This window comes from Arachis ipaensis, chromosome B08 (genome assembly GCF_000816755.2).
Source record: "Arachis ipaensis cultivar K30076 chromosome B08, Araip1.1, whole genome shotgun sequence".
In the NCBI taxonomy this organism is placed as follows: domain Eukaryota; kingdom Viridiplantae; phylum Streptophyta; class Magnoliopsida; order Fabales; family Fabaceae; genus Arachis; species Arachis ipaensis.
Window position 1 is genome coordinate 13,619,990 of NC_029792.2, and position 27,488 is coordinate 13,647,477.

The 27,488-nt window shown below is 36.4% G+C and overlaps 2 protein-coding genes and 1 pseudogene across 5 annotated transcripts; all 3 read left to right on the forward strand.

The window, feature by feature from the left end:
* LOC107612641 (TMV resistance protein N) lies at window positions 33–27,488 on the forward strand. Of its 4 annotated transcripts, XM_016314339.2 has the most exons (6): window positions 33–717; window positions 1,069–2,173; window positions 2,818–3,099; window positions 25,401–26,282; window positions 26,376–27,095; window positions 27,185–27,488. In XM_016314339.2, exons 1-5 carry the CDS (start codon window positions 107–109, stop codon window positions 27,045–27,047), a joined length of 3,552 nt encoding a protein of 1,183 aa, XP_016169825.1. In that variant the 5' UTR covers window positions 33–106; the 3' UTR covers window positions 27,048–27,095; window positions 27,185–27,488. The 4 variants fall into 4 exon arrangements, with proteins under 4 accessions (XP_016169825.1, XP_020964590.1, XP_016169826.1 ...); XM_021108931.1 differs by having other exon boundaries at window positions 26,376–27,488; XM_016314340.2 differs by lacking the exons at window positions 25,401–26,282; window positions 26,376–27,095; window positions 27,185–27,488 and adding exons at window positions 3,605–4,474; window positions 4,550–5,580 and having other exon boundaries at window positions 34–717.
* On the forward strand, window positions 15,367–21,772 carry LOC107612643 (annotated as a pseudogene).
* On the forward strand, window positions 22,536–24,983 carry LOC107612642 (TMV resistance protein N-like). Its single transcript, XM_021108935.1, has 2 exons — window positions 22,536–23,304; window positions 23,620–24,983. The coding sequence occupies exons 1-2, from the start codon at window positions 22,694–22,696 to the stop codon at window positions 24,740–24,742; spliced, it is 1,734 nt and encodes a 577-aa protein (XP_020964594.1). The 5' UTR covers window positions 22,536–22,693; the 3' UTR covers window positions 24,743–24,983.

The following is a 27,488-nucleotide window of genomic DNA, read 5'->3' on the forward strand; positions in this document are numbered from 1 at the left end:
TTCATAACCTTCAAATAATTTCCAGTCGAGCTCTTATGCTGTCAACTGTTTTTCTTCGGAAAGTTGGAGCTGACAACATTTGCAATTTACAAAAGAGCAGTAAAGAATGGGGTCGAAAGATCCAAGCGAGAAGGCGCGGGTTTGGAGACCCAAGTTTAAGTCCCTACTCTGTTGCTTGCAATCTCCTTCTCCCATGGATTCCAAGCTGCAAGATTCAGCTTCCAGTTGCACTCATCAGTCAACGGATCCCAACAGGAACAGGCGGTTATACAAGCACGATGTGTTTCTGAGTTTCAGAGGCACCGACACTCGCAACAATTTCATCGATCATCTTTATCATAATCTCATCAGGAAAGGAGTTTTTGCCTTCAAGGACAACGAGAGGCTTCAGAAAGGGGAATCTATCTCTTCTCAGCTTCTGCAAGCCATCAGAGATTCCCGCGTTTCTATCATTGTCTTCTCACGTGATTATGCTGCCTCCACATGGTGCCTCGATGAAATGGCTACCATAGCTCAATGCAAGAAAGAGTTCGGACAGAAGGTTTTCTCCGTTTTCTATGATGTGGATCCTTCTGATGTTCGGAAGCAGAGTGGGGTGTACGGGGATGCTTTTGCTTCACATACAAAGAGGTTCCAAAAGGATCTTAGCAAGGTTAAACGCTGGAAGAGAGCTATGACGGATTTGGCCAATTCTGCAGGATGGGATGTTAGAGATAAGTATGTATCATGCTTTAATTTATTATAGATGTTTGAATACTACATTGGTAAATTAGATAATTAAACTCAATTACTGCATAGAACAAGTAAATTGACCAAATCATGAATTGAAAATTAATTGGGACTTGATTTCTTTTTGTTGTAGCGGTTGAGAGTTGATTTGAGTTGAAGTCCGTCAAGAATTAATTTGAAAAGCATGTATATTTTGTTCTGATTTTTCTGGAAAGAATTGGATTTTATACTATTAAGTCGCTTGAAATCAAAGAATTGAAGTCTAATTCTTGAATGAATAACATACCGTAGTACATGTGATGATTTAGGGATTTTATTTTATTTTTTTTCTTCTTTCAGGCCACAATTCACAGAGATTGATAAAATCATTCAAAAGGTAATAAAAGAATTGGATCATAGATTTTCCGGGTTTGCTGATGATCTAGTAGGGATACAACCATGTGTAAAAGAATTAGAACAAGTTCTAAAGATAAACCCAAAGGATGAAGATGTTCGAGTTCTTGGAATCTGGGGAATGGGTGGAATAGGAAAGACAACTCTTGCCAGTGTCTTGTATGACAAAATCTCTTATATGTTTGACGCACATTGCTTTATCGAGAATGTGAGCAAAAGTTATAGAGAGGGCAGTGCTATTTCCGTTCAAAGACAAATTCTTCGTCGAACTCTAGAGGAACAAGATCTAGATAAATATAGTCCTTCTGAAATAGCTGGGATAATCAGAAATAGGCTATCTTCCAGAAAGCTCCTTATAGTTCTTGATAATGTTGATGAAAGAGAACAATTAGATCAATTGGCTATAAATACTAAATTACTTGGAAGAGGAAGCAGAATAATCATAACCACCAGGGATAAACATATTCTTGAAAGTTATGGAATAGATGCAATTCACAATGTTTCCTTAATGAATTCTCAAGATGCTTCAGAACTTTTGTTTAGAAAGGCCTTCAAAAGTGATCGTCCTAGTAGCAGCACTTGTATGGAGCTAACTCCCATCATACTGGAATATGCTCAAGGTCTTCCATTAGCAATCAAAGTAGTGGGTTCTTTCTTGGACAAACGGAATGCTTCCCAATGGAGGGCTTATTTAGAAAGATTGAAGAAATATCCGGACAAAAAACTTACAGATGTGCTTCAAGTAAGTTTTGAAGACCTGCAAAATGATGATAAAGAAATATTTTTGCACATTGCTTGCTTTTTTAGAGGAGACAGGGAAGATTATGTAAAGCGAATTCTAGCTACTTGCGGACTACAACCTAACATTGGAATTCCAGTTCTAGAGGAGAGATCACTCATAACCATTAAGAACCAAGAGATTCATATGCATGACATGTTACAAGAATTGGGGAAGAAACTTGTTCGGGAAAGATATCCAGAAGAGCCAGCATTATGGAGCAGATTATGGCGGTGTAGCGATTTTGAAAATGCTCTGATGTCAGCTGAGACGGTAATGTTCTCAAATTTAATATTGTGAGTTTTTCCCATTTCCGTTAGAAATTTTTAGAATAATACCCATATTTGTTTCTAAAGAATTTTTGCTAAGATATTTTAGTCTCCACAGAATTTTTGTTAGACTTTAGGTCTCACAATTGTAAGACAACTGACTCTTTTTCTTATTCTTCTCCGTGAGGGTTGCACAAGAGTGATCCTAAATTTCGTCTGGACCCAAACCGATTGGATCTGGTCCATCTGCACCTTTAATCTCTGTTCTTAATTAAGTTGGTGATGTTGTAGGATAGGTCCGTTGTGGATTGAGATCACCTGTTCCACTACCGTGTTTTTATTCATGTCCCCCCAATAAAAATTAAACATGTCTCTATCAAAATTTTACTCATTATTAATTTAGTTAACAAGTGTTTAATTTTTATTAAGTAGGACATGAGTGAAAATATGGTACTGGTCTAGTGGGTCAGGTAATATCAATCCATCGGTTGCTATCCATGCCACAAAAGCGACATGCTTTCCTCCTTCTATTCGAAATCTCTTTTCTATTTCTTATCGCCCCATATGTGTTTAGGGGAGGTCTAATGGAGGATATTCATCATATTATCAACTTAATAATCCACTGAAAGTTCCATTGTTATTTTTCAGGGAACAAATCATGTCAAAGCCATAGTCTTAGATCAGAGAGAGGAGATGCCCGGGTGCAGTCAGTTGAGGATCAGAGGATTGTCAAAATTGAGGGATCTTAAATTGCTTATATTATACCATAAAAACTTTTTAGGAAGCCTTGATTTTCTTTCTCCTAATCTGCAGTATCTTGCTTGGCATGGCTATCCTTTCCCTTCTTTACCATCGTTTCAGCCTTACAGCAGGCTTGTTGAACTGAGCCTGCCTTATAGCAACGTTAAACGACTATGGGAAGGCAACAAGGTAGTTATGACTTTTTCATCTGATTTTTAGTGTTTGGTTTAAGGAAACAATTTGATTAACTAATAATGATCTCAATTCTTTCTCAGAAAATATTGTTCTACAAGAAATCAAACTTCTTTCTTAAAAAATAGAAAAAGAAAAAGAAAAAAAGGTACCTCTTAAATATGTTTAAAAAATGTGGCTCTGTTTTGAAATTTTTTGTAATTTAAGATATTTTTTTTACTCTATGATGTCATAGGAAACATAAATATTAAAATCAAATCAATCTACTAGAAAAGATCTTATTATGCTTAAAATGTTTAAGAAACTCTTAAAAAGAATTTGATATAATGATAGGTTGATAGTGTAGAATATTTGTTCTTGTAAATAATAGTTCATGCGGTGGGCATTAATTTTACTTATATATGTATATGTAAAACATGTTTACCATGATGTAGAAATTATATCCAAAACTTTTCTTTTATAGCAAGCTAACCTCCATTTATTGATATATTATCCTTCACAGAATATCCCACACTTGGAAAAGGTGGACTTGAGCTACTCAATGGATCTCATAGAGACACCAAATTTTGAATGGAATGCAAAACTTAAGCGACTAGATTTTACAGGATGCACAAACCTGATCCACATCCATCCCTCAATTGGACTTCTTAACCAGCTTGCATACTTGAGTTTGCAAAACTGTAGCAGTTTGTCAAACCTCAATCTTGGCGATGATTGTAATTTAAGTTCTCTTAGAGTTCTATGCCTTTCTGGCTGCACAAACCTTAATAAGAGTCCAGATTTCACAGGGCTTTCAAATCTTGAGTACCTCGATCTTGAAAATTGTACAAGTTTATCGACAGTTCATGAATCTATTGGTGCTCTTGTAATGTTAAAGTTCTTGAGTTTGAGAGGCTGTATAATTATTTCTATGCCCAAAGAAGTCAACAATTTGATATCTCTTCAAACCCTAGATTTAAGCCGCTGTCTACGACTGAGGTATCCCCTCGGACAGATTTATTCATCTTACCTAGAATCTTTGATATCTCTGGACCTTGGCACATGCCATTTTATAGACAATATTCCTGATTCCATTGGAGTGTTGACTTGTTTAGAAAGATTAAACTTGAAGGAATGTCAGTGTAGTCATTTACCTGATACCATCAAGAAGCTTTCCAGACTGGCATATTTGAATTTGGCGGATTGCTCATATCTTGAAAGATTGCCTGAGCTCCCATTTGATAGTGCACCGTCAGGGGGAAGGTATTTTCAAACAGTATCTGCATCTCGTAACCATAGGTCGGGATTGTATGTTACAACCTACAATAAGGTTATGAAAAAAACCTTTAACTATATGCCGGCTGCGCTTTCATGGTTTGCTAGACTTGTTGAGGTAAGTACTCTCCATGCTTTCCTATTCGCTTTTTCACTAATATATCTCAGTTTCCTTTGTTTTATGTGGAAGCAGCAACCCTGTCATTTCCGATGTGGGTTTGACATCATAATTCCTGAAAATGAGAGTAGTGGAATTCCAGGATGGTATTTCAATCATCAGTTTCAAGGTGGATCAACTGTAAGGGTAGTGGACTATGCTGATGCAGATGACAACTGGCTTGGGTTTTCATTTTGTGTTACATTTGAGCATGTTAAAAATGATTGTGATTCATCTGAGCTGCTGCGTCATTTTTATCTTTCTTTTGAAAGTGAGCACACGGAAGAATATTTTGATATGCCTTCTTCAGTCGAAACCGATCGGGATATCGATGGAACACATGCTTGGATAATCTACATCTCTCGGGTGCATTGCCATTTTGTGAAAACAGGAGCCCGTATAAGATTTAAAGCCTGCAAGGGAATGAAGTTGCACAAATGGGGGTTTCGCATGGTGTTCAAACAAGATATAGAGAAACTGAAGAGGAGGTTACAAAGAGTGGATAATAAAAAGCAGAGTCCTATCTTTGATTCTTCCAGATTGGTCATTGAGACTGAGTATGTTGATGAAGACCTAAGTAGCAGCTCGGAGTCCAAGATCATGCTTCCTTATAATTGGTTGGTTACCGACGAAGAAGAAAATGAGAAGATGGAAGCAAAGGCCAAAGAAGATAATCTCTCTAATTTGGGCTTTATATAGATACACAGGCAATCTTAAAAATATACATCGTCGTCTTCCCCAAGGTAAATTATTCCTTCTCATTCAAATTTTGGTCTTTTTATACCAAAGCTTTGCTCATATGGAGAGATAAAATAGGATCTGACATTGGAGATTGCTTAGCTTGCTGCTTCCATCATTTGATCTGCCTAATGTATTGGCAAAAGTAATAGATGTCTATAATGTATTGTAACATTTTGATATATATACACTGCATACACATTGTTTGTTGAATAGTTCCCCCAATGCAACCAATGTCCTCATTAAGCTCAACCCTCTAACTACAGTAGCAAATCTGCAAATGAATATGTTGTCAGCCCATTTACAACAATTACTTCATTTGTTCATCACTTCATCAACCCTTATTACTCCATTTACATTATATCACAGCCATTGGAAATGATCCCATTTAAACACTCTTGCGTAGATACAATCTTTGTTGTGTGTCCGAATTTTACCGATCCAAAAGAAATTTTAACTTGAGTGGACATGATGCCTCTGATCTGATGTAATCTGGTTCTTGTATTTATGGAATTCCAAGTTAACTGGAGTGTGATTCTCTGGCTGTTGTCGCAATCCTTAGAAAAAGAAACGAGTTTAAAAACCACTCTAATTCACCCATCAAGCAGATATATTACTTTACTGGAAAAGAAAGTCTTGGAGACTGGAAGTTTTAGATATCTACCAGGAAGCTAATAGAAGTGCTGATTTAATGGCAAAAATGGACGCAACTCTTCATCAAAGATTACAATTCTGGAATGACCCTCCTTGAGAGATCAAAGTTATTGCTGTAGACAACATCGGGGCCTACATTATTACTAAAAAAATCCAGGTGGCAAGGCGTTGGTTTGTGACTGCTATTCATGCAACTTTAATTAGTTTATTGAATCCAGATTACTTACATTAAAGAAATGTTTGTTTTAAAAAAAATCGTTATATAGCTTACAAAGTATATTAATATGAATATATGATTGTGGTTTGTGGATAAATGAAATAAATATATTAAATATTGATGTTCGATAATTACTATATTTGACATTAACTTTCGATGCGTAAAAATTAAAACAAGAAGAAAACACGGACGAGACAGCATATATAGCACAACCAAATGAATCTATTATATGAAAAGTGAAAATAATGTTAAAATTCGTCAAATTGGTCCGAAAAAAATAAACCATTCATCAAATTCATCCTCAAATGATTTTTTTGATCAAATTAATTCTTAAAAAATTTAAAATCAATCACGTTTGTTCTTCTATCGTTGTGTTAATAGTTTCTGTCTATAATTGTTCAGGTGGAACGTTAAGTGAGAGATCAGCTGACAACTAGTAACAAATAGAAGCTAACAAGATATAATCTTAGATCAAATTAGTCTCTATTCCCATTTATATAAACTCTAACCCCTAAAATACCCAGAAACATTCATTCATCTTGTTGAGTGTTATTATAGTTGTGCAGTGTCATTATTGGTGGAAGCAAGTAGAAATGCAATGAATAAACATGAAAATAATTAAAAAAAAAAAAAAAGACGAGACCAGCAGAAAGAATTTGGAGGAACTAAAAAATAAAACAAGTTGTAAGAAAGAAAAGAAATTAATTGTAGTTTAAATATCATGTTAGGATCTAAATCAGCTAAAATCATGTTTCTTGATAAATTAGTATTATCCACATGCACTGTTTATGATAATTGATTTGTTTGAGGTTTTCGAGCTATAGCCTGTTAGTGCTTGAACTTGCTTTTCTTGAGAGTGAGAGGAAGGAACATCGTCTTCTTATAAGAACGGTGGCGGTGAGCACCTGCAAAGGCAATCCAACGCTTAAGTTAGTAAAAGTAAAAGATAAAGAGGTGCAAAGGCACTCCAACACTCAAGTTAGTAAGAGTAAAAGATAAAGATGAAGTTATTCGGAATGAATAACGTACCTCCTTCATGTCATCAGTGAATATATTTATAGAATTGTTATGCTATAGGTGGTTACTTAGTGAGTCTAATATTGTGGAGCTGTTACTGAATGGGTGATAACTGCTCTTTAGTGCTCTTCTTTAAAGAGATTTGCAGAGAGATTCTGTGTCCGTCTGGGTTGGGATGTAGTTATTTTATTTTATAGGATAAATCCGTTAGAAGAGTAAAACATGTACTCTCCACGTACTCTTAATATAGTACGTGTGTATTTAGTTTTAATAGAATTCCGATTTATAATTACTGAGCCGAATTATAACCAACGGACGGATCAATACCTGATGAGCATAGTTAAATTAGTCAAATTACTCTACGCATATCTATAGATTAAAACTAATGAGCATAGCCAATTAACCGAATAATAAAGCACAAAAAATAAAAAACAAAGCACACAAATTTTTATCAACTTATAATAAATTAACCAAATAATAAAGAGAATCAATCAAAACTCTAACATTGCGACCAGGCACCAGCACAAAAAATCCTGACACCCCATTGAAGGAAACAGTGATTATCTCTCACGCAGATGACAGTGTCTTCCACGACGACCTATCACACACAACCAATGCAATCACACTATTCATTGCGTCGTCGATGATAGCATCATCTTCTTCTCTTTGACCGAGTGAATCTGTAAATGGAAAGAGATGAAGCTCTAATAAAGCTAACGACGTCGTATTTGAACTAGGCCTTATAATAATTAAAACGACGTCATTTTAATGTCATTGTTAGTAATGTAATGATCCATGTGGCTTATGTTAACAGAATCTGTTAAACCGTTGACAGAAGGACAAAGGTCATTGATTTTAAATTTTTTAAAGACTAATTTGATTAAAAAATTATTTAAGAACAATTTTAAAGAATTCTTTATTTTTTAGGAATCAATTTAACTATGAATTAATCTCTATATACAAGTGTTTTACATTTACAAGTTTTACAAGTCTGAATGAAACCCACCCATTAAACGCGCTGTTTGTTACGTGCCTTTCTAACAGAATTTTAAATCAATTCAAATCAATCAACGCACAAATATATAACTTCCATTTTTCAAAAGATTTCGTTTCTTTTTTCGAGTTTCTTGCCAAATTTGTTGGATCTCCTTCATGCGTTCTCTCTTTGCTTCGTTTTTTTCGATTTTCATGGTTTTTGAAATCAAGCTTTGAAATCGTTTTGAAGATAATGGAACTTCAGAAATACACCCAAACGATTACAGAAATACACCCAAACGGTTACAGAAATACACCCAAACGATTACAGAAAGGATTACAGAAATATACCCAAAAGATTACAGAAATACACCCAAAGGATTTAAGAAATACACCCAAAAGATTTAAGAAATACACCCAAAACAGGAGAAGACAGTATATTTCTTCTTGAAATCTTTTAATGTTTTGCTGGTTAAGGATGAGGCACATGGCAGAGACAATCTAGAAGAAAAACCTAGAAGAACAGTAAAACAGTACCTTGAATAATGTTTCTTCCTTTTTTCTGGTGATTTTTGATGGAGATTTGTATCTTTTTTTCTTGATTTTTTCTACTCTTCGCGAGGAGTTGGAATGTTTCTGCAGAATCGTAGTAATTTGTTTTGAATGTCCCTTGAATCTTGATGGTTTGCGTTTTGATTGAGAAAGAAGAGGAAGAGTGAACGTGTTGTGGAAGGGGCGCGTGTTTTTTTCTTGATGGTTTGCGTTTTGATTGAGGAAGAAGACGAAGAGTGAATGTTGAAGGAGCGCGTGTTTTTTTTGATTAGATGAGTGTTGGTTATGACACACCCCTTCCCCTTTTTTGTTGGGCTGGTTAGGATGTTCAATTTAGTTTATGATTTGATTCATTGAAGCATGGCTCCTTTCTTCTGGCAAAATTTTTCATTTTTTTTTCATTTTATAAAAGGTTGAAAGTGTGAAAGGTGAATAGCTTTGTTGATCATGACCTTGTATTTTCACTATTTTTTGTTGGAATGCAAAGATATTGTGTTCATTTGTTGGTGTCTTGAATCTTGTGACATCGACGCTTTTGATTGAATGAAAAAAAAAAGGTTGGATGAGAAGTAAAAAATGGAAGAAAAATATCTATAATCTTGTTACTTGGATGAAGAAAGTAAAAATATTTTTTTCTTTTTATCTTTTATTTGACGAAAGGAATTGGAGAGAAAATTATAATATGTTGGTTGTAGAGAAAAAGTAAGAGTAGAGAGCATAAAACATAAATGATATTTCAACAACTATTATAGGTGAAGAGTACATATCTAATTTTTTTTTTTTGCAATATTTTTGTTTTTCCTTTCTTCATCATACTTAAGGTGTCATAATGTTGGATATGTCGTTCATTCAATAATGATGAGAGCTATTTGCTCACTTTACACAATATGAAGGTTGGTTCATAACGAAAATATACACTTTGTGAATAAACGAAATATTTATGCCATTTATGTCATTAGTACTGAACTTGAGTCGGCACACTTTCTCATGTAAAATGAGTATAACGAACATTTTTTTGTCATTAAATCATTCTATTAGACAATATTAATTCACAGATACAAATGGCTAAAAAGAAAACATTCACTCAACAAGATGAATCAAATGTTTATGATCATAGTATGAAGATAAGTTCATGGATTCTCCTTGCTGTTGTCCAATTTCCTCAGGTGATTTTTTTGAGACTCTCTTTGATCCGAAAATGTAGCTAAAAGTATTTGCTTCTTAACCTGCCATTAACATAACATAAACTTAAATAATAAGACTAACAGATTGTCACGGCCTTGGACACACTCCAACGCTACCGTGATGGCACTCGGACTTACTCAACCTCTTGAGCTAAGACCAAGTCAACCTAACCCTCAATACTTAGCAAGAAAGCTAAGAATACAAGAGAACACAAGAGAAAGGAAGCTTTGGTAGAAGAACACTTTATTGCTCAAGTGTGGTTACAAATGATTCACACACACCCAAACTCTAACTCTCACCCCCTATTTATAGCCATCCACTTCCTCAATGGATGGTTATGATTAAATCTAATCAATGGTCCAGATTAATCATCCAGAACCTTCTTTACAAATATCTATCCTACCACAACTCTCTAAATGTTTCTAGATTATTCCATACCACTCTTTATACTTCTATATACATCTACACTCTTCTAGAATACTCTATGACCTTCCAGAGTCTTCTAGAATCTTCTAGGGTATTCCGGGACCTTCTAGGACATTCTAGAACGTTCCGAAACCATCTAGAGTATTCTCAAACACTCCAGAAAACTATACAAATACTGTTAAATCTAACCCTCTAAAATTTACCGTGACATTCTCCCCCACCTAATGCGCAGACGTCCTCGTCGCGTTCTGTTCATGATAGCGCTCTAGGTGTTCTTGGAATTGCCACAGATCTTCGCGAGTTTCCCAGCTAGCTTCGGTTATCGGGAGTCCTTTCCACTTGATCAAGTATTGAATACTTGGTGGTACTCCTCTTCGTCACACGACGCGATTAGCTAGGATCTCTTCGATTTCTTTGTCAAAGGATCTAGTCACCACATGCGGAGCACGACTCGAGTTACCTCTACTCGGTTCGTCTTGGTCCTCATGATATGGTTTAAGCATACTCACATGGAAGACTGGGTGGATCTTCATAGAGGGAGGGAGTTGTACTTTGTAAGCAACCTCCCCAACACGTCCAATGATCTCAAATGGTCCTTCGTATTTGCAGATTAAACCCTTATGAACCTTGGGAAAGGCTTTGAATTGTTGTGGCAGAAGTTTAATCATTACCTTATCTCCCACTTGATAGCTTGCATGCCTCCTCTTCTTATCTGCCCATTTCTTCATCCTCTTTGCAGCTTTGTCGAGGTAAGAACGAGTAACATCTGCTTGTTCTTCCCAAGACTTAATCATATGATAGGCTCCAGGGCTCTTTCCTGAGTAAGAGGAAGAAAGAGAGTGAGGTGTAAGCGGCTGTTGTCCAGTCACAATCTCAAATGGGCTCTTCCCTGTAGACTCGCTCCTTTGCAGATTGTATGAGAATTGAGCAATGTCTAGGAGTTTTGTCCAATCCTTCTGATTAGCGCTTACAAAATGCCTTAAGTAACACTCAAGTAAGGCATTCACTCTCTCAGTCTGCCCATCAGTTTGAGGATGGAAGCTTGTTGAGAAATGAAGCTCCGACCCAAGGAGTTTGAACAACTCTGTCCATAGTCGTCCTGTGAAGCGTGGATCTCGATCACTAATGATGCTCTTAGGCAATACCCAATATTTCACCACATTCTTGAAGAATAGTCGTGCTGCCTCCTCTGCAGTGCAGTCAGTAGGGGCGGGTATAAAGGTAGCATATTTCGAAAATCGATCCACTACCACGAGAATAGATCCAAACCCATCGGATTTCGGTAAGGCAGAGATGAAATCTAGAGAGACACTTTCCCACGGTCGCTCTGATAGAGGCAGAGGTTCCAACAACCCACTTGGTGTCTTGTTTTCAATCTTATCTTGAGTGCCATCCTATAAGGTGTTGAGGCGGGCGGCTTTGCGCCTAACTCCAATTCAATCTTGTGGTCCACCTTCCTCCTAGGTGGTAGTTGTTTTGGCAACTCGGAAGGCATCACATCCTTATTTTCTTCAAGGACTTCCTTGATTTCGGGAGGAACGTCTTCTCTTTCAAGTGTTGACTCCTCTTGTAGTAGAGCCAAATATGTAATCTCTCCCTTCTTGAACCCTTTCTTGAGTTGCATAGCGGAGAGTATCGGTAGTCCTCCAACTTTAGAGACTATAGGGACCATGCATGGAGACCCTTTCTCCATGACGCATACTACGTCGTAGTATGGCATAGGTATTATATTTGCCTTCCTTTGCAAATCGAGCCCGATGACTATTTTAAAATCGTCCATGGGTGCTACTGAGAAATCCACAAGGCCCTTCCAAGAACCAAGAGTCATCTCAACCCCTTTTGCTACTCCCTTAAGGGGTTCACCCTTGGTATTCACGGGTTTGAACCAACCATTCTTTTCGGTGATCTTCAACCCAAGCCTCCTTGCTTCATCAGGCGTGATAAAGTTGTGTGTAGCACCAGTGTCGATCATAGCCATGACGGGTTTTTCATTGATAAAGGCTTTGACATACATCAAGCCTTTCTTTTCTGTAGTGCTTGCCTCTTTGCCCTTCACAGCATTCATGTGTTGGATAGATCCAACACACTCAGTTACTTGAGTTTGAGCTTCTCGTTCCTCGGTGATAGATGCCAAAGTCCCTAGCTTGGGGCAATCCTTCATTTGGTGTGGTCCCTTGCACACGAAGCATCCTCCTTTGGGCATGAAAGCCTTTTTCTTTTCTTCGTACTCTTTCTTTGAAGAGTATTTTCCTTCCTTCTTGGTTGAGAAACTCTTTCCTTTGTCTCCCCCACCTTTAGTAGAACTAGGCTTGGAGGATGACTTGGGTTTAGAGTCTCCCCTATGATACTCAATGAGTGATTCGGCCACCATGATGGCCTCATCGACATCCTTAACATTCCTTCTTTGTAGTTCTTGCTTTGCCCAAGGTTGGAGTCCATCAATGAAGAAGAACAATGCATCCTCTGATGCTAAGTTGGGGATTTGAAGCGTAAGAGTAGTGAACTCCTTTACGTAGTCGCTGATCGTACTCTTGTGCTTCAACTCCCTCAACTTCTTCCTTGCTTCATAAACCACATTCTCAGGGAAGAATTGTCTTTTCAACTCCCTTTTGAAATCTTCCCATGTGGCTATGTTTCAAGTACCCTTTTCCATATCTACGCACTTTCTTCTCCACCACAAAGTAGCATTATCAGAAAGGTAGAGAGCTGCAGTGCGTACCTTTATTGCTTCTTCGACCACCCCTTGGCCTTCGAAGTACCTCTCCATTTGCCATAGGAAGTTCTCCACCTCGCGAGCGTCCCTTACGCCCTTGAACTCCTTTGGCTTGGAAAGATCAATCTTTGTCGTCTCCCTTATAATGGTTGGTCGAGATTTTGCCTCCTCGAACCAAACTCGAACTTCCTCAAATAGCTTTAAGGAATTCTCAAGCTTCTCTTCGATTTGGAGCATGCTTTCTTTAAAAGCATCTAGTTCTCCTAACACGTGAGCCTCGAGGGTCTCCTTATCATGTTCTATCCTTTGGAAACGCTCATCCATAGAGGATAGAACATTCTCCAACACAGAAACTCTCTCTTCTAGGAATTTAGAGTCCTTACCTCTAGGCTCACTTGAAGAACGGACCTTCTTGCCTCCCCATTGAGAAGGAATAGCATTCCTTCCCCTTTGAGCTCAATATGCTCCATGGTGATACTAGAAGCCATACCCACAAATCACTTGTGCTCCCTCTCGAACCTTGCTCTGATACCAAATTGTCACGACCTTAGACACACTCCAACGCTACCGTGATGGCACTCGGACTTACTCAACCTCTTGAGCTAAGACCAAGTCAGCCTAACCCTCAATACTTAGCAAGAAAGCTAAGAATACAAGAGAACACAAGAGAAAGGAAGCTTTGGTGGAAGAACACTTTATTGCTCAAATGTGGTTACAAATGATTCACACACACCCAAACTCTAACTCTCACCCCCTATTTATAGCCATCCACCTCCTCAATGGATGGTTATGATTAAATCTAATCAATGGTCCAGATTAATCATCCAGAACCTTCTTTACAAATATCTATCCTACCACAACTCTCTAAATGTTTCTAGATTATTCCATACCACTCTTTATACTTCTATATACATCTACACTCTTCTAGAATACTCTATGACCTTCCAGAGTCTTCTAGAACCTTCTAGGGTATTCCGGGACCTTCTAGGACATTCTAGAACGTTCCGGAACCATCTAGAGTATTCTCAAACACTCCAGAAAACTATACAAATACTGTTAAATCTAACCCTCTAAAATTTACCGTGACAAGATGCTCTTAATAAAAACTGTAAATCAAACATTTTCTGAAATTTTTGGGTTTTGAGAAGCCAATTGTAGTAGATTGATGTATTGACATTCAGGCACTCTTGCCAGTGAAGCACATAAGCATCAAGGGCTCAAACTATGCACTCTGTTAACAAGATTTATTCAGTGATACTTAAAAAAGTTCTAGAAATAGCATTCTAACTACAAAAGACACATACTTATCTCTATTGCAAGGCCATAGTTCCTAATATACAAAGTTAGTTATTAGTGCAACATTTTACAGCTCATCCACAAGCAATTGCATGTACTTGCAAAAATGAAAGTATTGATATTTGATTATTTGAATAGTTTTTGAGAAGGAAACCATGCACCAGTAGAATAATCATGGTGGTCCAACCCCCAATTCACCAGTAGATTCTGAATGAAGTTTTAAATTGAAACCAGCATTCATCCAATAGGTATCAATTTGAATACCTCAGAAACACCCTTTTGCTCAAAGTTTTCCGAATAGAATATGATAATAACTAATACCAAATTAGATGAGCTAACTTGAGCTTTGTTTGAGACAAAAAAATTCCAAATTGCAGCCATAAAACTTGCAACTAATAAGTAAATATGTAATAGACCCTAAACCAGAAAATCAACTCAGAAGTTTGGGAAAAACTAGAACATCTATCCAATAATAATAACAATAATATAGAAAAAGAACCAGATGAAGAAAAGGGCAAAGATTAAAGCTTTTGAATGACAGAAAAAGAAAGATTACAGACAGAGTCGAGAGCGTTGGGCTGAGGGCCATAATCAGCAGTCAAGAGGAAATAGGAACGGTGACGGTTGCAGCAATGGTTACCCTTTTCACCAGCTTTTCAGTTCTTGGACTCAACAAACTCATTTTTATTCAATTTGCTCAGATCCAATGCGATTATCTTCTTCGCTTCTCTCTAACTTCAAGCTTCAAGCTTCAAACTTCAAACTCTGTGTACGAGCTTAATTATTGAATTTTATTTGCCGTTTATTTATATTACAAGAAAAAAGGTAATCTATTTCGTCAAAAAAAAAATTAATAAACCGGATCTTATCATTTCAATTGAACCAGATCAAACTGAATCGGTTTGCAATTTGATCAGGCTTTGGGTCAAATACATAATTTTCAAAAATTTTCGTACCGACGCCATCTTCACCATTGAAATGGCATCTTTTTACCTGACCCACCAAGATCCGAAAAATACTTTCCCCACCAAAGACAGCCTCAAAACTATATGGCCATTTTGTATTGTAAAACATGACTTTTTCTTTAGTCGTGACATGTGAAACTTTTCCTATTTGTATATATCCGCCTGGTGCTTCATTGATTGACTAAAAAGCCAACCCGAGCAGCTAAGTCAAATCAACCTCACATGACCTCTCGCCCGATGGATTCCAGCAACCGCATCGAAAGCAGCAGCGCCACCGCACCTCGGCGGATCTGCAAATGCGACGTGTTCATCAGTTTCAGGGGTCCCGACACCCGCAACACTTTGGTTGATCATCTCTACAATCACCTCATCCGAAAAGGCATCTTCACCTTCAAGGATGACAAGACGCTGGAGCAAGGTCAACCCATTTCATCACAGCTCCTGCAAGCAATTAGGGATTCAAGGATTTCCATTGTTGTCTTCTCACCAGATTATGCAGCCTCCACTTGGTGCTTAGATGAAATGGCTGCTATTGTTGACTGCCAAAGAGAGTTCAATCAAGCTGTCTTCCCGGTTTTCTATGATGTGGATCCCTCTCATGTGCGCAAACAGAACGGTGTGTACCAGGAAGCTTTTATCTCCCATTCACAGAAATTCACACAAGACCCAGCAAAGGTCCAACGCTGGAAGAGTGCTATGACCACTTTGGCCAATTCTGTTGGCTGGGATGTTAGAAATAAGTACGTACAACACTAACCATTATTAATTCTTCGCTTATGTTGTTTCTGTATTTATATGCACATCAACATCTGGTGTTTTCCATGCTTGGGCATAGGAATTATCCATCAATAAAATTTGATTAGGACAGATTGCTAGAAATCTAAAGGTGCGTTTGCCTTTTCATTTAGTGTTTTTTATTTTCGCAATTTTGTGAAGAAAAAAGTAAAAACAGTGAAAACAGAAAACAGAAAATAAAAACAGAAAATGAAGACACAAATCAAAAGCACCCTACTTTGTCAACAAAATGACTCCGCGATATGTTCTTACTTTTTAGTATCATATGTTTGTCTTTCTTTCAGGCCAGAGTTTGGAGAGATTGAAAAAATTGTTCAAAAAATAGTGAAAACATTGAATCATAAATTCTCTGGGTTTGTTGATGACTTAATTGGGATGCAACCTCGTGTGGAAGGATTGGAAAAGCTTCTCAAGTTAAGATCAGAGGATGATGGCTTTCGAGTTTTAGGATTATGGGGGATGGGCGGTATAGGAAAGACAACTCATGCTACTGCCTTATATGATAGAATCTCTTATCAATTTGATGCTTCTTGTTTTGTTGAGAACGTGAGCAAACTTTACAATGATGGTGGTGCTATGGCCATACAAAAACAAATTCTTCGTCAAGCTCTGGATGAAAAAAATTTAGATACTTACAGTCCTTCCGAGATATCTGGAATTATAACAAATAGGCTACACAGTATAAAGGTTCTTGTTGTGTTGGACAATGTTGATCACCTAAAGCAATTAGAAGAGTTGGCTATCAATCCTAAATTGCTTTGTGAAGGGAGTAGAATAATCATAACCACCAGGGATGAGCATATTTTAAAAGCGTATGGAGCCGATGATGTTCACAATGTTCCCCTATTGAGTGATAAAGAAGCTCATGAGCTGTTTAGTAGAAAAGCCTTCAAGAGAGAGGGTCCAAGCAACCATTGTGAGGAGCTGATTCCTGAAGTACTTAAATACGCTCAAAGACATCCACTGACAATTAGAGTGGTGGGTTCTTTCTTGTGTTCCCGCAATGCTGCCCAATGGAGAGATGCCTTGGATAGATTAAGGAATAATCAAGAAGACGAAATTACAAACGTGCTTCGGATAAGTTATGACGGGCTAAAATATGAGGAGCAAGAAATATTTCTACACATTGCTTGTTTTTTCAGAGGGGAGAGGGAGGATTATGTAAAGAGAATATTAGATGTTTGTGGATTACATCCTATTATTGGAATTTCAGTTATTGCGGAGAAATCACTCATAACCATTAGAAACCAGGAAATTCATATGCATGAGATGTTGCAAGAATTGGGAAAGAAAATCGTTCGGGAGAAATATCCTCAAGAACCTGGATCATGGAGTAGAATATGGAGTTACAAGGATTTTCATCGTGTCTTGATGTCAGAAACGGTAATGAGTCACCCCTAGTTTCATTAGAAAGTTTTAATTTTACGTTTTTAAATGATTGAACATATATATGCTGATGATCCCTTTTTTTTTTTTTCTGTTTAATTACTTTGAAACCTTTTATACTTTTATATATGCTGATGATTCCCTTTTTACTATTTGATTCATATTTGTCAGGGAAAAAATAAGATTAAAGCCATAGTTCTTGATGTGAAAGAGGATATCACCGAATGCAATGAGTTGACTGAAGGTTTGTCCAAAATGAAGTATCTTGAGCTGCTGATTATACATCAAAAGGAGTACTATTCAGGAGGACCCATCAGATCACTTTCTAATTATCTGAAGTATCTTTCATGGCATGATTACCCTTTCCCTTCTTTGCCATCAGTGTTTCACCCTTCACAAAGTCTCGTTGAAATGAATTTGCCTGGTAGCAGTATCAAACGCCTATGGACGACATTTTTTATTAAAATTTTTTTTATCAACTTAATAGCATTCAAACAAGCACTAAGAAACAATTTGCAGAGTAATTTTTGACTTTTTGTCAATTACTGCTACAGTTCCATAGAAATTAGTAAGAATCATTTTTCCCTTTTTTATCTTGCACGTAAAAATGTTTTTTTTTTTTAATTTAAAATCAGGTTTACCAACAATGTCAAAAGCATTTTGTAAACGGCTTATTTTTTAAAAAATCAACTATCATGTAGTTGTATAAATTTGTGTATGGTTTATACATTTTTTTAGTTAGAATAATTAAATTTTTTGCATTAAAATAATCAAAATTTTTGAAGTAGAATAGTAACTATTTCCCATTAAAAGAATAAATTTTTTTCATAATGTAATAATCAAATTTTATGAATATAAAAGAATCAATCATTACTGTGTTTTATACCTTTTGTTTGCATCTGATTATATGTGTGAATATGAGTTGATTATATTACTTATATAGTTAGACTAAAAATGTGAATCTATGCTATTATGATTTATATAAGAGAGACTATTACAGTGATTGATTTCTAGTGTTTTTGTAATATGACTGATATTTTTTTCAATGCATGAAAAGTAATTTTAGCAACTTAATATATTTGTAGAAGTCCGAATTTCATTTTGATAAATATAACCAATTTTTTTTTCAAAATATATTTTGTTTTCTAAATAAATATTTAAATTGTCCTCTGAAATTTATCTTAATTTTTAAATTTATTTTGGAAGTTTTAACCACCTCAATTTAAACTATAAATTTTCATTTTGTGACTCATATTACTCTTTTGAATGATTTTCGTTAATGCCGTATTAGCGTGGCATGTTGACATAAATAGGCAATAACATATGTCAGAACATAGTTCACCCACATATAATAAAGTGATGAAATGTCTGTTACTGACACATAGTATGTTAATGAGAACGATTGTGCCACATGTCAAAACACGATTTGTCTACATCGTGTCACAATATAATTTGTTAGTTATGTTACTTTATGTTATTATTGCAAGTGATTTAAATCAGTCCTATTTTTTTTTTCATGATTCATTTTAATCCTAAAAATTGATGAAAGTCAATCAAATTAGTTTATAAAATAATTCTCTTATTTTTTATTTTATATATATATATATATACCAAAAATAAGGAGATTCGAATCCGCGATTTCTTAGGTGAATATAGAGAGACTATGCCATTTGAGCTATAACTCATTGGCTTTTATTTTATATATTTAAAATTATTAATATTTTTAAATGCATGAATTTGAGGACTAATGACTTTACATTATAAGCAATATAATTTTTCTAAGCACACACTAAAGTTATATACAATTTCTTTAGAATTTAGATATCCTAAAGTGAGAAAATTGGTAAAGGAGTAAAGTACAACTTTCTCATTTTAGGAGATCTTGATTCATTTCTTTATATGATTTAAACTAATGCCTTATTACATAATAATGGTCGAAATTTTTTTTCCTTAAGAAAATGAAGATTTGGTAGAAAACTGACTTGCTGGTCGAGACTTTTTTGAAGTTTTAGTATAACTCACTCACAGATCGCTGAATTCTGTTTTATAGAATTTTGTCTACCTGACAAGAATTGATTTGAGCAACTCGAAAGAGCTTACGGAAATGCCAAATTTTGAATGTTGCACAAATCTTAAGCGATTAGATCTTTCAGGATGCACAAAACTACAGCAGATCCACCCTTCAATCGGATTTCTTACACGACTTGTCTACTTGAATTTGAGGGACTGCAGTAGTTTGGTTAGCCTCAACTTTGGTGATGATAAATGCAAGTTAAGTTCTCTGATAGTTCTACACCTCTCAGGCTGCACAAAATTGAAAAGTACGCCAGATTTTTCAGGGCTCTTAAATCTAGAATATCTTGATCTTGAACAATGTACAAGTTTGGTTTATATGCATAACTCTATTTGGGCCCTTGAAAAACTTAGATCTTTGAGTTTGAGAGATAATATAAACCTTAAGGGGGGACCTAATGGCATGGCTTGTATGACATCTCTTCATACTCTAGATTTTCAAGGCTGCTCAAACCTTTCAGAACTTCGGCTTGTTATTAGCAGACATGAAACAGTCAGACATTACTCAACTCTTCGCGAGGCTATCCATTCACAGGTTCTGGAAGCTTTAACATTTCTGGATCTTGGCTTTTGCAATCTATCAAAGGTTCCTGAGGATATTGGGGAATTAAAGGGGTTAGAAAGACTAAATTTACAGGGAAACAGATTCACTAGTTTACCCTATACGATTGGGAGGCTTTCCAGGCTAGCATATTTGAACTTAGAACAATGCTTTAATCTTCATTCACTGCCTCAACTCCCATTTTTTAATGACTCGTTAGGAGGACGATATTTTAAAACAGTGTCCGGATCAAGGAATCAGGGGTCAGGACTATATATGTTTTGTTGTCGCATATTTGACAATTGTCGCTGTCTAAATTGGGTATTGGTCTGGCTAACAAGAATGATTGAGGTGCGAAATTATCTTCTATGCCTAAATTTCGATGTCTTTCACACAATATCTCATTGATACTTTCTTTTTTGAAGAAGAAAAAAGAAAAAATCTTTTGCTGAGAGATCTCACTGATATATCTTTGTGTGTTTCCTCTTGTACCAGCAACCTTGTCATTTTAGGTGTGGCTTTGACATTGTTATCCCCGGGAATGAAATTCCATCGTGGTATTTCAATCATCAATTTGAGGGCGGAACAGCAATAAGGATAGTGGACACAGATGTGGATGACAATTGCATTGGCTTTACCTTTTGTGTAGCATTTTGTGTAACCAATCCTTCGGCAGTTTCTAGTTCTTCACATAATCGGCTGTCCACATCGTTGCCAAGTCCATTATATCTTTCCTTTGAAAGTGAACAAGCAGAAGAAATCTTCTGTATGCCATGCCATTTAGACTGCAACCCTCAGTTTAAAACTGCGAGGAAGCAAAATTTTGATCATGTCTGGATTATCTATATTTCTCGGCCACACTGCCATTTTGTGAAAACAGGAGCCAATATCACATTTAAAGCCTGCCCAGGGATTGAAATGAAGAACTGGGGGCTGCAAATGGTATTCAAGCAACATATAGAGGCAATTAAAAGAAACTTGAAACGCCAAAGTAAGGTTGACCCTTTTTATTATCTTATGGATGACCCTGAAATCCAACTTCATGATTATAGGTTGGTTATTGAGGATGTGCATGAAAGCTACAACACTAGCATCGGGCCAAAAATCCAGCTTCCCTACAATTGGTATGTAACTGATGAAGAGGAAAGGGAAAATATGGAAGCCAAAGGCAAAGAAATTAATCTCGCTAATATTGGCCTTTAAGTGAGGCCAACCACACACACCACAGGACCATCTTCCTTGAGGTAATTATCCTTCTTTTACTCATTTTTCATATGTTATTTTTTATTCTTTAATAGAAAGAGGATTCTTCAACAATCACTTATTCTTTTTTTTTTTTTTTTTTTTTTTTCCCCTCCCCAAATAGAAAGAGGATTCTTTAACAATCACTTATTCTTTTGCTTTGCCACTCTCCAAGCACATATGAAGATTGAAGAAGCAAAACATAGCGGGAACAATGGAAATTCCGTTGTTCTATTGTAGATTTGGTGAGTCATTTATTGTGTTACTGTTAGGTTTGTGGCACCTAGCTAGCTCATTCATGTGAAAAAAGCTGTAATGAGCACTTGAGTGTTCTTAATTTTTGTTTTTATCGTGAAATTATCCGTTTGTTATTGAATTGTATCCCAGTGCACCACGACTCTCGTCATATTCATCCTGCTCTCTATATAATGATGGTTGGATCAAACATCGAGCAACATTAATATCATTTATCCGTTTGATCTTATTGCTCTGTTTTCGTTATTTCATAGCTACTGGAAGATTCCACATTTCAAGAGAAGTTGCAAAAGTGATTTCTTTGGTGCCATTTTTGTATCAAATATTTGCTCCCCTCAGTTTTTTACACAAAGTTTGTACTCTTTAATTTATAAAAATGTTAAAAAAAATTTTGTTAATCCCTTTTAATTAAGGGCAATTTACTTAAATAAATAGAATAGAGAAAACGTTTACCTAAATGTGCAAAACTGGTTCTTGTTACCTGCATGTGCAAAAAGCCATTTCTATGTAATCCGTGTATAAACCGTGGCAGGTCCCAGCGGATTATGGCCAAAAGATATAGAGTGTAAACCGTGGTAGGTCACCACGGTTTACTAAGGAGAGATGGCGTGCAGTTTTATGTGCAAACAAGTTTTTTCATAAACCGTGGTGACTCTCCTTAGTAAACCGTGGTGACCTACCACGGTTTACACTCTATATCTTTTGGCCATAATCCGCTGGGACCTGCCACGGTTTATGCACGTTTTGAAACCGTTGTGGGTTGCCACGGATTACATAGAAATGACTTTTTGCACATGCAGGTAACAAGAACCAGTTTTGCACATTTGGGTAAATATTTTCTCTATTCTATTTATTTAAGTAACTTGCCCTTTAATTAAGTAATATCGTTTTTAAATTCATTTTAATTTTAATTTTTAAATAATTTTATATTTAGCTAAAAAAGAGACAAATATCCTGCCAGAATTCTTTGCGGTTGTATTTATCCCTACGAAAATATTAGAAGATATAAAGAAGACACGATGACAGTTATTGCGCCTACCAAATTCGTTGACCTATGAGTCAACTAGTGTGGGTTTCAATTTCGATCGTTCTTCCCCTATGCTCTGAACTATTTTCTCTGGAGCAGTTGAGCGGAGCAAGAGAGTAAAGAATGGGATCAAAAGATCCAAGCGAGAAGGCGCGGGTTTGGAGACCCAAGTTTAAGTTTAAGGCCCTACTCTGTTGCCCAAGAAGTTCATCAGCTACAGCAACACCTCCTCCTCCTCCGCAAGATTCAGCTTGCAGTTCCACTCATCAGTCAAACAGGCGAGTATACAAGCATGATGTGTTTCTGAGTTTCAGGGGCACCGACACCCGCAACAATTTCACCGATCATCTCTATCATAATCTCATCAGGGAAGGAGTTTTGGCCTTCAAGGACAACGAGAGGCTTCAGAAAGGGGAACCTATCTCTGCTCAGCTTCTGCAAGCCATCAGAGATTCCCGTGTTTCTATCATTGTCTTCTCACGTGATTATGCTGCCTCCACATGGTGCCTCGATGAAATGGCTACCATAGCTCAATGCAAGAAAGAGTTCGGACAGACGGTTTTCTCCGTTTTCTATGACGTGGATCCTTCCGATGTTCGAAAGCAGCGCGGGGTGTATGAGGATGCTTTTCTTTTGCATACGGAGCGGTTTCAACAAGATCTTGGCAAGGTTGAACGCTGGAAGAGAGCTATGACGGATTTGGCCAATTCTGCTGGATGGGATGTTAGAGATAAGTATGTGTTATGCTTTAATTCATTATAGATGTTTTAGATACTAAATTGGTAAAAATTTGACTGCATGCCGAGAACAAGTAATTTGACCAAATCATGAATTGAAAATTAATTGGGAATCTTTTTGGTAGTGGTTCAGAATTGATTTGAGTGACCGTTTTTTATATTTTATTTTTTAAGTTGAATTAGTTTGAAAATCATACATATTTTGTTCTGATTTCTCATAAAAGAATTGAAGTCCTGATTCTTGAATGAATTACATACCATAGTACATGTGATGATTTAGGCTTTTTTTTTTTCTTTTTTCCCCTCTTTCAGACCAGAATTCACAGAGATTGATAAAATGATTCAAAAAGTAATAAAAAAATTGGATCATAGATTTTCTGGGTCTGCTGATGATCTTGTAGGGATACAACCATGTGTAAAAGAATTAGAACAAGTTCTAAAGATAAACCCAAAGGATGAAGATGTTAGAGTTCTTGGAATCTGGGGAATGGGCGGAATAGGAAAGACAACTCTTGCCAGTGTCTTGTATGACAAAATCTCTTATATGTTTGACGCACATTGCTTTATCGAGGATGTGCACAGAAGTTATAGAGATGGCAGTGCTATTGCCGTTCAAAGACAGATTCTTCGTCGAACTCTAGATGAACAAGATCTGGGAAAATATAGTCCTTCTGAAATAGCTGGCATAATCAGAAATAGGCTATCTTCCAAAGAGGTCCTTATAGTTCTTGATAATGTTAATGAAATGGAACAATTAGAACAATTGGCTATTAATCCTAAATTACTTGGAAGAGGAAGCAGAATGATCATAACCACTAGGGATGAACATATTCTTAAAAGTTATGGAGTAGATGCAATTCACAAGGTTTCGTTATTGAATTCCCATGATGCGTCGGATCTTTTTTTAAGAAAGGCCTTCAAAAGTGACCGTCCTAGTAGCAGCACTTGCATGGAGTTGACTCCTAGTATATTGGAATATGCTCAAGGTCTTCCATTAGCAATCAAAGTAGTGGGTTCTTTCTTGTACAATAGGAATGCTTCCCAATGGAGAGATTATTTTGAAAGACTGAAGAAACATCCAGACAAAAAAGTTACTGATGTGCTTCAAATAAGTTTTGACACACTGCAAAAAGAAGACAAAGAAATATTTTTGCACATTGCTTGCTTTTTCATAGGGCAGAGGGAAGAGTATGTAAAGCGAATTCTAGATGTTTGTGGACTACACCCTCACATTGGAATTCAAGTTCTAAAGGAGAGATCACTCATAACTATTAAGAACCAAGAGTTTCATATGCATGACATGTTTCAAGAATTGGGGAAGAAACTTGTTCGAGAAAGATATCCTGAAGAGCCAGCATTATGGAGCAGAGTATGGCTCTATAGCGATTTTGAAAGTGCTTTGATGTCAGCTGAGACGGTAATCTTCTCAAACTAAATATTCTGATTTTTCTTATTTTCAATTAGAGCATTTTATAATAAATCCTTTCTTTATTCATCTCCATCCTTAATTCCTTTCTTTATTCATCTCCGTCCTGAAGCTGATGTTTTAGGATGGGTCAATTGCTATGCAAACCACAAAAAACAGCGTTATTTCCTCCTCCTATTACACCCCCATAAGTGTTTAGGGAGGAGGTCTAGGACACTAGCGGAGGATAACTGTCATATTATCAACTTAATAGTTATTTATAAGTTTTATTTTGTTTTTTTTTTAAAAAAAAAAAGAAAAGGTAGTAAAGTACCTTATTGAATATGTTTAGAAAATGTGGGTCTGCTTTTGAAGTTTTTGGAATTTAGAAGAATCTTTTTTTAGTCTTATGATATTATTGTAGGAAACATAAATATTAAAATCAAATCAATCTATACTAGAAAAGATCTTATTATGCTTAAAATGTTTTAAAAAGTCAAAGAATTTAATACAAATATTTGTTCTTTTGAATAATCATTTGCATGGTAGGTGTGGAAAATAATTAATTTTACTTATATATGTTTATGTAAAATATGTTTACAATGATCACGTGTGAAAATTATATGCAAAACTTTTTTGTTATAGCAAGCTAACATGTATTGATATTGATATATATTATCCTTCTCAGAATATCCCACACTTGGAAAAGATGGACTTGAGCTACTCAAAGGATCTCATAGAGACACCAAATTTTGAATGGAACCCAAACCTTAAGCGACTAGATTTTACAGGATGCACAAACTTGACGCATGTCCATCCCTCAATTGGACTTCTTAAGCAGCTTGGATACTTGAGTTTGCAAAACTGTAGCAGTTTGTTGAACCTCAATCTTGGCGATGATTGTAATTTAAGTTCTCTGAGAGTTCTACGCCTTTCTGGCTGCACGAACCTTGGGAAGACCCCAGATTTCACAGGGCTTTCAAATCTTGAGTACCTTGATTTTGGACATTGTACAAATTTAACTACAGTTCATGAATCTATTGGTGCTCTTGCAATGTTGAAGTTCTTGAGTTTGAGGAGCTGCAGAAATATTGTTGATATCCCCAATGAAGTGAACAATATGATATCTCTTCAGACTCTAGATTTAAGAGAGTGTAAACTACTGATGTCTCCCCTTGGACAGATTTCTATGTCTTCCTCTTATCTAGGATGTTTGATATCTCTGGACCTTGGCTCATGCAATTTAATAGAAACTATTCCTGATTCTATTGGTGATTTGAGTTGCTTAGAAAGATTAAACTTGGAGGGAACTGTCCTAAGACGTCTACCTGGTACCATCAAGAAGCTTTCGAGGCTGGCATACTTGAATTTGGCATGTTGCGATTATCTTCAAGGATTACATGAGCTCCCATTTGATAGTGCACCATCAGGGGGAAGGTATTTTCAAACGGTATCTGCATCTCGTAACCATAGGTCAGGATTGTATGTTGTAAACAAATACAATATGCTTAGGATGAAATTATTTGATTGCATGCTGGCTGCTCTCTCATGGTTTGCAAGACTTGTTGAGGTGCGTACTCTACATGCATGCTTTCCATATCACTCTCCCTGTTCGCATTTTCTCTTACACATCTAAGTTTCCTTCTGTTTTATTTGGAAGCAGCAACCTTGTCATTTCCGATGTGGGTTTGACATCATTATTCCTGGAAATAAGAGTGGTGGAATTCCAGGATGGTATTTCATTCATCAGTTTAAAGCTGGGTCAGCTGTAAGGGTAGTGGATTATGATGATGCAGATGACAACTGGCTTGGCGTTTCATTTTATGTTACATCTCAGTATGTTCTAGATAATTGTACTCCACCTGGACAGCTACGGCATCATTTTTATCTTTCTTTTGAAAGTGAGCACACAGAAGAACATTTTGATATGCCTTCTATAGTCGAACACCATCTGCATTCTGTACCTGGGGTAACACATGCTTGGATAATCTATGTCTCTCGGGTGCATTGCCATTTTGTGAAAACTGGAGCCCGTATAAGATTTAAAGCCTGCCAGGGATTGAAGTTGCAGAAATGGGGGTTTCGCATGGTGTTCAAACAAGATATAGAGGAACTGAAGAGGAGGTTAAAAAGTAAGGATATTAAAAAGCACAGTCCTATCTTTGATTCTTCCAGATTGGTCATTGAGACTGAGTATGTTGATGAAGACCCAAGTAGCAGTTCGGAGTCCAAGATCATGCTTCCTTATAATTGGTTGGTTACCGACGAAGAAGAAAATGAGAAGATGGAGGCAAAGGCCAAAGAAGATGATCTCTCTAATTTGGGCCTTATATAGATACTACACAGAAGCACTCTTAAAAATATACATCATCTTTTCCCCAAGGTAATTATTCCTTCAATTATTCAAATTTTGTTCTTTTCCTACCAAAGCTTTGCTCAGATGGAGAGATAAAATAGGATCTGCCATTGCAGATTGCTTAGCTTGCTGCGTCCGTCTTCTGATCTGCCTAATTATCACGAGGAGTTGAGTGCAACCAATGTCCTCATTAAGTTCAATCCTCTAACTACAAATAATGATACAGTAGTTAATAAGTTTCCAGGCCCATTTACAACAATAACTTCATCTCATTAGTTCATCGCATCATCAACTTTAATTACTCTATTACATTATTTCCCAGCCATTGGAAATGATCACAGTCAAACAGTGTTGCGTAGATGTAAAGAAATTCTAAATTAACTGTAGTTCTTTCTCTTCCAATTGGGAGATTTGTCGTTC

What these genes read in the sequence shown, in the direction of transcription:
- LOC107612641 (XM_016314338.2), top strand. Translation starts at nt 107, where the DNA reads ATGGGGTCGAAAGATCCAAGCGAGAAGGCGCGGGTTTGGAGACCCAAG. An exon ending in GGATGGGATGTTAGAGATAA is followed by an intron (nt 718 to 1,068) that starts GTATGTATCATG and finishes TTCTTCTTTCAG; the next exon opens with GCCACAATTCACAGAGATTG. An exon ending in CTCTGATGTCAGCTGAGACG is followed by an intron (nt 2,174 to 2,817) that starts GTAATGTTCTCA and finishes GTTATTTTTCAG; the next exon opens with GGAACAAATCATGTCAAAGC.
- LOC107612642 (XM_021108935.1), top strand. Translation starts at nt 22,694, where the DNA reads ATGGGATCAAAAGATCCAAGCGAGAAGGCGCGGGTTTGGAGACCCAAG. An exon ending in GGATGGGATGTTAGAGATAA is followed by an intron (nt 23,305 to 23,619) that starts GTATGTGTTATG and finishes CCCCTCTTTCAG; the next exon opens with ACCAGAATTCACAGAGATTG.